The sequence below is a fragment of the Amborella trichopoda genome, chromosome 1 (assembly GCF_054954075.1).
Source record: "Amborella trichopoda isolate Santa Cruz 75 chromosome 1, AtrichopodaSantaCruz75HAP2 v2.0, whole genome shotgun sequence".
NCBI classification, from domain to species: Eukaryota; Viridiplantae; Streptophyta; class Magnoliopsida; order Amborellales; family Amborellaceae; genus Amborella; species Amborella trichopoda.
The window spans coordinates 14,590,619-14,601,712 of record NC_142336.1 but is presented as its reverse complement, the minus strand read 5'-3'; the positions used below and the strand labels follow the sequence as shown (position 1 = coordinate 14,601,712).

Genomic DNA, 11,094 nt, shown 5'->3' with positions numbered 1-11,094 from the left:
ATGTCCTTGACCTCCTCAAAGATAAGGAGGAAGACCATGCTGAAGAAAATGAAGATGACTCCTATGGAGTCCTTACTCCTATCAGACGATAAGGCAAGAACAAAGGGCCGGCCCGACTCCAACCTGATCCAGGACATAAGGTCCATCAATTGACGAAAGCACTTATGCCATCAATTCAATTATTGCCTGACAAAGAACACTTTAAGCCACAGGAAGAGAATCTCCACTACAAATACTTTTCTTGTAGCCATTTACCCCTTGTCGGCCACCTGTTTATTACCGACATATTTCATCACTATAGAAACTTTTCCTGTAGCCACTTACTGGCCACATGTCTATTGCCGACACCTTGTTGTTTCATCTTTCATGAAAAACCATGTGAAGACCCAGCTGGAAGCATCTTTCCGGACCTTTAATAAAAAATTTGAAGTCCATCATCCCTCTATATAAAGGGAAGAACGCGTCATTCGAAGGCATCAGGTCTTGGAGAGTCTTCAGTCTTCGGTTTTGGTTTTCAGTTTCAGCTTTGAGTCCCTGTAATATCTCAGAGTGTGTATAATTCTTGTGTGATTGTTTCTAGAGCGAGGTACCGGAATATGTCCCGGAGCAGTTGTGTTTGTTTGCTAGTTATTGTCATTGATTAATGTAAGTCATGTGCCGAACTATTAATATTATTCCATGAAGTTTTCAGTTTTGTTATTAATCATCTATTCTTTTGCTATAAATATTGTATTTTGTTCCTCCTATTGTGTTCATCTTGTGTTTGTTTCTATGCATTATTAAATCATGTGTTTGAATGTTCATCTGGTGTTGCATTATTAAATCCTGTGTCTGAATTTTATGGCGAGAGTATGTTGCTCCCCCCAATTTGGTGGATTTTTTCGAAGTCTTTGAAAAAGGTGTTTACAGTCAGCCACCAGATTCTTGTAATTATCCGCAATATAATTAAGAGATCCTAAAAATCTTTGTAATTGAGATTTATCTTTGATTTCGTCAGGAAATTTGTCAGCAAATTGTACGACTCTGTCAATAAGAGTTATAGTACCTTAGGAAATATTATGTTCCAGAAATCAGATATTTGTTTGAAAGAGTTTAATCTTTTTGGCGGAGACTACCAAACTAGCTTGCATAATATTTTTATGGAAAAGATTCAAATGTTTCCTATGTTGCTCTATGCATTTAGAGAATATCAGTATGTCATCGATATAAACAATTGTAAAAATCGTGTATGGATTAAATAGTTCATTCATAATATTTTGAAATTCAGAAGGAGCATTTTTTAGTCCAAAAGTCAATACGTTCCATTCATAATGTCCAAACGGTACCGTGAATGCAATTTTATACTTATCTTTTTCGGCGATTTGGATTTGACAGTATCCTGATTTCATATCAAATTTGGAGAAAACCGTAGCTTTGAATAGTCTGTTTAATAAATCCGGTGTATTAGGATTGGATACCGAATCCATCTCAATGCTTTATTTAATGATTTATAATTGATTACTAACCTTGGAACTCCTCTTTCTAGTTCTGCCTCTTTTTCTACATAAAAAGTTGGGTAGCTCCAAGGAGAGTTTGACTTTCTTATAAGATTTTTTTTCCAATAAATCTTGTATTTCTTTTTTACAGATTTTGAATAGTCTTCTATTCATTTCAATTGGTCTAGATTTTGTTGGAATAAGTCTTTCATCAAATTTTGATTCATATGGCAATTCTACCATATGTTGTTTTTTATTCCAAAAAGCATTAGAAATATCAGCACTAATTTTTTTTCAAGCTTATCTTGAAATATTTTAATTTCATTTTTAATATTAAGATGTTTTAATATTTCCTCTATGGTTTTATTATTTATCTCTTCTTTGAGGGAGAATAAAAACTTTTATTTATTTTTTAGTTGATTTTGAACCTGATTTATTTCTCTTAGTTTTGGTTTGTTAATAAATTCGAATTTCACTTTATGACCATCAATTTCAGATTCTATCCCGGTAAGATCCAGTAGCTTTATTGGATATAAGAGGTTCAAAAAAGCTGTCCCCAGTATGACAACTTTGGATAATCCTTTTACCTTTATAAATGGTAATATAAAACATGTTCTATTGTTACAGACTGTTGCATCTGAAAGTTTATAAGTGATCATCATTCTCTTGCCATCAGCAGTATTGAAAATTTGTATAGTCTTGTTAAAATATTTAGGCGGTACAAGACCTTCATTACTACAAATCAAATCAACGCCTGAGTCGATTAAGGGGATAGTCTGGAAGTTGAATTCGTTATTAACCACAATTATGACATAAGTGTGGCATTTTTTAGATATAACCTTATCAACTAGATTGACATATGTCAAGGTTTTCATATTTTTATAAAAAATATGATCGTTTTCAGGGATGCTAAGGTCTTCAAATTCATCCACAAGTGGGATAACATGTTCATTTCCTCCAGTTTGAGGGATTTCAAATTGTTCAATTTCAATCTAAGATGTTTTATTTCTTGTTTAATATTATTTACTTCATATTTTAATTCTTTCATAGTAGTATCTTTGGAAGTTCCTCTTGATTTTTTTTTTGGTTTTATTATACTAATAATATTTTTAAATTCATAATTGGGTTTAGTATAATAGTCTTTTTGTTCAGAGAATTCTTCATTAGGTTTTAACTTAGAAATATAAGTAAGTAAAACTTCTCTTCTATCAACGGGATTCTCAATTTTGTCTATAATATTCAAGATGAGATTTTCTTCTTGGGTTAAAGTATTAATTTCTAATCCAATCATAAGACATTGATTTATAATAATCGCATTGGCAATCAGAATTATTGCCTAATTCTTTCTTTGTAGAGGAGTCAGAATCTTCAATAATATTAATAGATTCTTCAGAGTCTGAATCGTCATCAGAAGTAAATAGAACCTGACAGAGTTGCCTTTTAAGGCCCTCATCAATATTTAAGGTATTTATCTTTCTTTTGGTTCTACATTTAATAGCAAGATGTCGAAATTTACCATATTTTCTAATGATGATCGGTTTTCTTTTAGAAGATTTTCTTTATTATCTTCCTCAGTACCAACCCTTTTCTTATCTTTCTAAATCTTTTAGATTTTTTTCTGTATGCTTTAACAAATCATTTCTTATCAATTTGATATTTGTGGGGTTTTGTCTTTATAGATTCAAAACCAAATTGTTCACAAAAATTACCTAACTCTTTTCTTCTTGTCAGGTTTTGTTTTTCTAATTGTTTTCTTAGTTTTAGGTTTGTGCATATTTCTGGGCCTGGGGCACAAACTTCAGCAGACAATTCTCTTAGAGTAAAAAAATCATAATTCAACTCACCATTGTTTTTAGCTTTTAGCTTATTCTTGACATTTTCCACAAATAATCTGGGAAGTCCAGCAATGAATGTCCTTTCCAATAACTAGCTCTACAGTCTTCAACTGTAGGAAGTCTGGATGTAAAGGTATCCTTATACCATTTGTAATAGAGAAGGGTAGGACATCTGGGATTTTGTAAGTAATATGACTGTCTTTGAGTCAGTATACTAGTATTCCTTATAAAATGAAGGGCAATCGTATATATCAGAGTATTCACACATTCATCTTCAGTAATATGTACCGTCTGTATTTGATCTGGCTATATTGTTCTGGTTCTCGTATATTGCTTTTTAGCAATTAGAATATAATTCTTTTGTCTCAGTGAGATAATTATCCCACTAGCCTCTAAGTTGTCCTGTAAATCTTACTATAATTGCCTAGGCCACATCCGGGTCCTGGTTTCCATTATTGATACTAGCGGTAGCATACATCATCATATGTCTAAGCAGGGTAAGAGTCTGGTACTCACTGAGAGTATCTAAGTTCTATTCTACAATTGGTTTACCATCATATCTGGCAAATCCCATAAGGATGTCTTTTTCGTGTTGGATGTCAATAGGAGAGGGTTTCGGATAATACATTTTTGTAGGAGCTGTTAGTCTGGTTTTAATCCCATATCCTACTTTATTTATTTCATCAGACTTAGTGTTAATTGATTATTTAAATATTTTCTCCAAAATGTCTATATCATGTTCAGAACAATCATCAGTACTATCTTCAATCATATTGTTGGAGATTCCTTGAATTTTATCATAGGATTTTCCTTTTTCATTTATTTTTAGATTCCCTAATTTAGATATAACTTCATCTAGGAATTTCGAGCTTATAGGCTATAATCTAAACATGTTTTTAGGTAATTCAATTGAGGGTTTAAAAACTAAGGGAGCAGTAGTTTTTATGGAAGATAGTATCTCTTTTGAAGATGAAGGTGTATCTTCCAGAGTATCTTTTTTAGAGACTAAATCCTCTATTCTATTTGCTTGCTCTCCTATGGATTTGAGATAGAGATTAGTATAATTATTATGTTCTATAATTGTTTTAAATCCTTCCATATTAGAATTATTAGTTCTTTTATATGGGACAACAGTGGCTCCCTTAACATCTACTATAATATCTCCTGAAGGATGACTAGATTTTATTTCTCCTTTAGAGGTTTTATAATAATTATATTGAGAGTCTAATGTGTTGATGTCGGGAGTTTTTCTAATAGATATTTTTTTTATATATTCAAATAGAAATGTTAGTTTATGTTGTTTAACAAAAATTTCTCCAAACCATCTAAAAAATAACATATTTCCTTTAGCTTTATTCATAGCCTCCATATATTTTTCTTTGATATATTGTCTCGATCTTTCAATCCCTTTATTTAGAAACCAGTCTCTGACATCTTTATTATGATCAACACTAAAATCAACTTCAATTTTTTCATAATTAATTTGAAATGTGTTAATCTCTATGACATTAATTTGAGGATCATATTCTACATCAGAAAAGGTGGTCCTTGTGAAGTTGGTCTGGAATTTTCAGTCTTTGGAGTTTCAATGTTATAAATGGGTTGTTGTATTTCACCCACTCTTTTTAATTCTTTCAACATAGCACACATATGTGAATGCTCATATTCCGTATTTGGAATGGAGGAGGTAGAACTTCTAGCAAGAATTCTAGACCTTTGTGATGCTAAATGAATTCTAGCACTCCTATGAGGATTGAATTGAATTTGGACTTCCCCATTAGGGAATTAAACTATAGAGTTGACATTAGAATTTTGCACAGGTCAAGAAGGAGTTTCATTTTTGTAAATTCCATTGTATTAGTAAATTGACTTTGTTCCAAGTTATTGTCTTAGGAACAATTAAATTTGATTTTTCAACATTAGTTTGAAAATATATAGTTTGGCTTCTTTTATCCATTTTTTTTACATTAAGGCAAATAATATTCATAACCTTATAACAAATGTGGTAGATTATAGCAATGTTTTGCGAATTGAATTCCATATCAAACCCTTGCGTTTTAAGGTTTAATGCTAGAACTTTTAAAAGGTCGAGATCAGTTATAAAGAATACTGAAGAAATTGTTATTTCCAATATAGAAAAAAGTATACAAAACTGGCACATTCCTAAAGTCCCATTTTGTGAAGTATATAGAAAAGGATCATTTCATTTCAAAAGTGATTATGCCATAAAAACAATTGAAAAACAATTTCTATCATTAAATCACATGACACTTTTTCCCTTCTATCTAAAGACATATTAGAGGAGCATAAAAAGAAAGGTTACAACTATTTGCATATAGGATTAGTGCAAGCTGTTAAGCCCTTAACCCGAACCGGACTAAATAATTCAGTCCTTCTCTGCTTAAGAGACATTAGACACATAAAATTTTCTGATTCCTTATTAGGAATTATAGAATTTAGCGTTTGTGAAAGACCAATTTACTTCAATTGTTATCCCAATTTCTCAGTATATATATATATATATATATATATATATATATATATATATATATGTATATATATATGAAAATTTTGATATTAGCCCACTAGCTCATATGAATATATGAACCCACTGGCCCATATTGAATTTGGGTCGATTTGATGGTCACGACCTCATTTAGTGTTTTAATTTTACATTTTTTTTATAAATCTAAATAACTTGAAATTTTAGGCTTCCATTATTCTTATCAAGGCACACCTAATAAAAATATTTAAAAAATAATTCACGAAAAATAAATTGACCAAAATACCTTTGAAACGTATTTTGGCCTAGTTATTTTTTTGCAAATTATGTTTTTGATATTTTTATTAGATTCTAATATTTTTAAAAAACACATGCCTAAAATTTTAAGTTATTTGGATTTGCAGAAAAAATATTAAAATTCAAACGCTAAATGAGGTTGTGACTGTTAAATCGACTCAGATTCAATCTAGGCTGTTGGACTCATATGTTCATATGAACTAGTAGGCTAATCTCATCATTTTCCCATATATATATATATATATATATATATATATATATATATATATATATATATATATATATATATATATAGGATATTCTAAACTGCACAACCTTTCAAATTACAAAGGTTAAATATATAGAGAGTTGTGAATGGTGGATTTACTAACTTTATGGTCTATTTTTTTTAAAAAATTATCTTTTGTGATATCTTCATCATTAAGTAAGGGCAATTTTGTAAATATTACTACAAGACAAGGGGTAGTTTTGTCATCTCCCTAACGGGTAAAGATGAAATTTTTACAAAAAGACAAGAGTACTCTACAAATAAATTTCAGAACACTAACTTCCATAATACGATTGTACTTTTATAAAAATTTCAAATTTGTCCTTGCTTAATTGTTAAGTTACCTATTAAAATAATTTTTTAAATGATATATACACCCATCACATCCTCTTCTAATTAAGCTTTGCGATAGACAAACTATATATATATATATATATATATATATATATATATATATATATATATAGGGTGTGGTTTCTATAAGGTTGCCACCTTAAACAATCTAATTACGGCACACCTCCGAATTGTATAATAACATGAAATTTTGGTGTAAAACATTATTAAAATTTTCTCAAAATCTATTTTTATATCTAATTATTAAATTTAAAACTTCAAAAATACTTAAAATGAAGTAGATCTATCAACCTATGAAAATATTCAAAATTGACGGTCTAGATAATATATTGCAAGATGCAATATTTTTTAGACTTAAAATCTTCTTTTTTTTCATATTCATACATCTCGATTTCGAGATGACTAATTACCGGTTTTTTCAACATTTAAACTACCTTTTCCGATGGATTTTTGAGGTGCATATGTAATTCTACATTTTAAGATTGTAGCCTTATATAAACTTTAGATATATATATATATATGGGATATCCTAAACTTTACAACACTTCAAATTACAAAGGTTCAAGATAAAGAGATATGTGAAAGGTAGATTATTGTAATTGAAAATTTTAGATCGCTTTAACTTTTAATAGAGCACATATATTATGCTCTTTTGGGAACATGGTTTAAGGATAGATGATCTATTTGGAAGGAAATTTTCAATTTAAAACTCTGGGTCCTAAAACTAATTTTTAATTGAAGTAGTATATGAACAGTATACTCCAAAGGGACTAGACGTTTTCACCTTTTAATAATGGAAAACTTTTCTATTTAAATAAGAGAGAGAAAGGGAGGTTTTATCGTTCCCCTCTTTTCTCAAGATTCAAAAAGAAGAAAAGCCAGAAGCTCCTACGGCAAGTTTCTGCTGGTTCCGGCGGCCAGCTTCAACTGACCCAGGTGAGTTGTTTATTTAAATATTCAGTAGTATGTAATATTTAGTGCTTTAGGTTTTGAAAGTAGGAAAATAAGGAAACATTTGTTTCCAATTTAGGTTTAGATCAAGAATTAGGGTTTTTGTATTGTTTTTTTTTTTCTATTGGGTTTCAATTTTAGGTTATTAAAGAAGGGTTTTACAATTTTATAAACCCCTCAAATTACTACCCGAAAATCTAAAAACCTATCTTTTTGGTTTTTCTTTAATATATTAGTTGTAACTTTTGATATTGAAATTTATAAGGGCTTAGACGATGAATCCTAAATAAAATCCAAACAATGAAATAAGGAGAAAATTGAAATTGCAATTTCTGTTTTAGTTTATGTTTTGTAAAAGACATTAATAAACCAGCAAAAAAAATGAAAATGCAAAAAAACAAAGTGAAATACATATGGGGCATTTTTTTTTGTTTTTCTACTTTTCTGTTTTCAATTTTTGGAATGGGAAATCGAAAATGCAGAAGAGAGAAATTAGAAAATCTAAAAAAACAGAAAAAACAAAATAAAATTTAAAAAGAAAAAACGGAAATAAAAAAAAGGAAAAAATAGAAAAAAACTTTCTGTTTTTCTTTTTATTCTTCGGTTTTATTTTATATACTTATATAGTTTTAGCTTTTAATGTTGTAATTTGCAGTGGCTTAAAAGTGAATCCTAAATAAACTCAGAAAAAATAAGAAAATAAAGAAAAATTGAAATTGAGTTATTATATTATTAATGAGTATTTATGTGTTCTTTACAACTACTGTTAATGGGTATTTATTTATTGTTTCAAGAGTTATATTTGTCTCTAGTATTTCCTAGTTTTTCTATATTTTCCCAAAATTTCCTTATTTTCCTATCTTATTTAATTTTCTTAGACCTCAATCTGTTCCTTTTTTAACTATTTTATTAATTATTGAATTTCTTAGACCTCAATCTGTTTAATTTCACTTTAATTTACTCTTTTCATTATATTGTGCAGATTGTGAGAAAGATTCACTTTGATTTATTCTTTTCATTATATTGTGCAGATTGTGAGAAAGATTCACTTTGATTTACTCTTTTCATTATATTGTGCAGATTGTGAGAAAAGAAAAGCAGATGGGAGATTTTCTAGAGAGACCAAACTCGAGAAAAAGGAAGGAAATGAGATCTACTGGGCAGAGACAAATAAGAAGGCAGAAACAAAGAAAAAGGAAGTCCCTTGAAATCCCATGGTCTCAAAACTCTCCACACCACTCTCCCTCTACCCCACACTCTGCACATTACTCTCCCTCTTCCCCTCCTTCCCCAAACTCTCCACATTACTCTCCCTCTTCCCCTACTTCTTCCCCCCAGTACTCTCTTTCTCCTAACTCTCCAGAATACTCTCCCTCTTCCCCCATCTCTCCGGAATACTTTCCCTCTTCTCCCCAATACTTTCCCTCTTCTCCCCAATACTCTCCCCCTTCCCCAAACTCGCCACACTACTCTCCCTCTTCCCCTCCTTCTCATTGTCCCTCTTGCCCTCCTTCACCCCAGTACTCTCTTTCTCCTAACTCTCCAGAATACTCTCCCTCTTCTCCCCAACACTCTACCTCTTCCCCCAACCTTTCAGAATACTCTCCCTCTTCTCCCCAATACTTTCCCTCTTCTCCCCAATACTCTCCCTCTTCTCCCAACTCTTCGGAATACTCTCCTTCTTCTCCCCAATACTTTCCCTCTTCTTCCCAATACTCTCCCTCTTCCCCCAACATTCCAGAATTCTCTCCCTCTTTTCCCCAATACTCTCCCTCTTCCCCCAACTCTCCAGAATACTCTCTCTCTTCTCCCGAATACTTTCCCACTTCTCCCCAATACTCTTCCTCTTCCCTCATATCTCTAGAATACTCTCGCTCTTCTCCCCAATACTCTCCCTCTTCACCCCAATACTCTCCCTCTTCCCCCAACTCTCCAGAATACTCTCTCTCTTCTCCCCAATACTTTCCCTCTTCCCCCAAATCTTCAGAATACTCTCCCTCTTCTCCCCAATACTTTCTCTCTTCTCCCCAATACTCTCTCTCTTCCCTCATCTCTCCCGAATACTCTCCCTCTTCTCCCCAATACTCTCCCTCTTCCTCTTCCCCCAACTGTCCCTCTTCTCCCCAATACTTTCCCTCTTCCCCCAACTCTCGAGAACACTCTCCCTCTCCCTCTTCTCCCCAATACTCTCCCTCTTCTCCCCAATACTTTTCCTCTGCTCCCCAATACTTTTCTTCTTCCCCCAACTCTCCAGAATACTCTCCCTCTTCTCCGCAATACTCTCCCTCTTCTCCCGAATACTCTCCCTCTTCCCCCAACTCTCCTCAATACTCTCCCTCTTCTCCCCAATATTCTCCCTCTTCCCCCAACTCTCCAGACTACTCTCCTTCTTCCCCCAACTCTCCAAAATGCTCTCCCTCTTCTCCCCAATACTTTCCCTCTCCCCAATACTCTCCCTCTTCTCCCCAATACATTCTCTCTTCTCCCCTATACTCTCTCTCTTCCCCCCTATACTCTCTCTCTTCCCCCAACTCTCCAGACCCTTGTCTCCCCAATACCCTCCCTCTTCCCCCAACTCTCCTCAATACTCTCCCTCTTCTCCCCAATACTCTCTCTCTTCCCTCAACTCTCCACCCTCTTCTCCCCAATACTCTCTTCAATACTCTCCCTCTTCTCCCCAATACTCTCTCTGTTCCCTCAACTCTCCTCAATACACTCCCTCTTCTCCCCAATACTCTCCCTCTTCCCCACAGTACTCAGACATGGAGTCTACAGGCTCCAATTCTCCATCTCCCTCTTTCTCGTATTCTCCCCTCTCCGTCTCCCTCTCTCTGTCTCGCTACTCTCCCCATTCATCCTATGGTTATTGATTTTTTGTTCTTCTATTAAATTAATAATATTTTGTAATTTTTTTTATGGTTAGAAAATTTAATTTTAGTTATTTCTTAACAATATTTTCCTTGTAATCAATGCCATTATGAATTTTAATGAGAATTATTTCTTTATTTCTCTCTATTGTTCACTTGCAGGGTTATCAGCGTCTCATGGAGGCATACATTTAGGACACCCAACGCGCTCGCAAGTCTCATGGCAAATGATGGAGCCGACCTCACAAACTGTCTTGGACTACCTCTAAGCTAGCTGATGAGCCTTTCTCTCATTTTTGTTCACTACTCACATGCATGTTGCAACTAGGGTGTTATATAATCCCTTGCAGAGCCAACTCATTGTTGTCACAGTATTGGACTCCTTTTTGGCTTTTTTGTAAAGGATTACCTTGCCCATTTGGGTTCTAGTAGATCCCAATTTTTGTAAGGGACGCTAGACCCAACACCTGTGTTTCTTCTTTTTTTCTTCAATGAAACAGTCAACTTTCTGAAAAAAAAAAGAAAAATTAATGTGGTTTGTCTC

The 11,094-nt window shown here is 32.9% G+C and overlaps 1 protein-coding gene across 1 annotated transcript; it reads left to right on the top strand.

Annotated features, from left to right (window-relative positions):
- LOC110008144 (uncharacterized) lies at positions 1-11,094 on the top strand. The gene is made up of 4 exons (XM_088871704.1): positions 1-93; positions 7,552-7,668; positions 8,764-8,900; positions 10,713-11,094. The coding sequence occupies exons 1-4, from the start codon at positions 1-3 to the stop codon at positions 10,822-10,824; spliced, it is 459 nt and encodes a 152-aa protein (XP_088727830.1). The 3' UTR covers positions 10,825-11,094.

Excerpts from the sequence above, each read along its gene's own strand:
- LOC110008144 (XM_088871704.1), top strand. The coding sequence starts at position 1 with ATGTCCTTGACCTCCTCAAAGATAAGGAGGAAGACCATGCTGAAGAAA. Across the intron at positions 7,669-8,763 it reads GCCAGCTTCAACTGACCCAG|ATTGTGAGAAAAGAAAAGCA; the intron begins GTGAGTTGTTTA and ends TATATTGTGCAG. Across the intron at positions 8,901-10,712 it reads AAGTCCCTTGAAATCCCATG|GGTTATCAGCGTCTCATGGA; the intron begins GTCTCAAAACTC and ends GTTCACTTGCAG.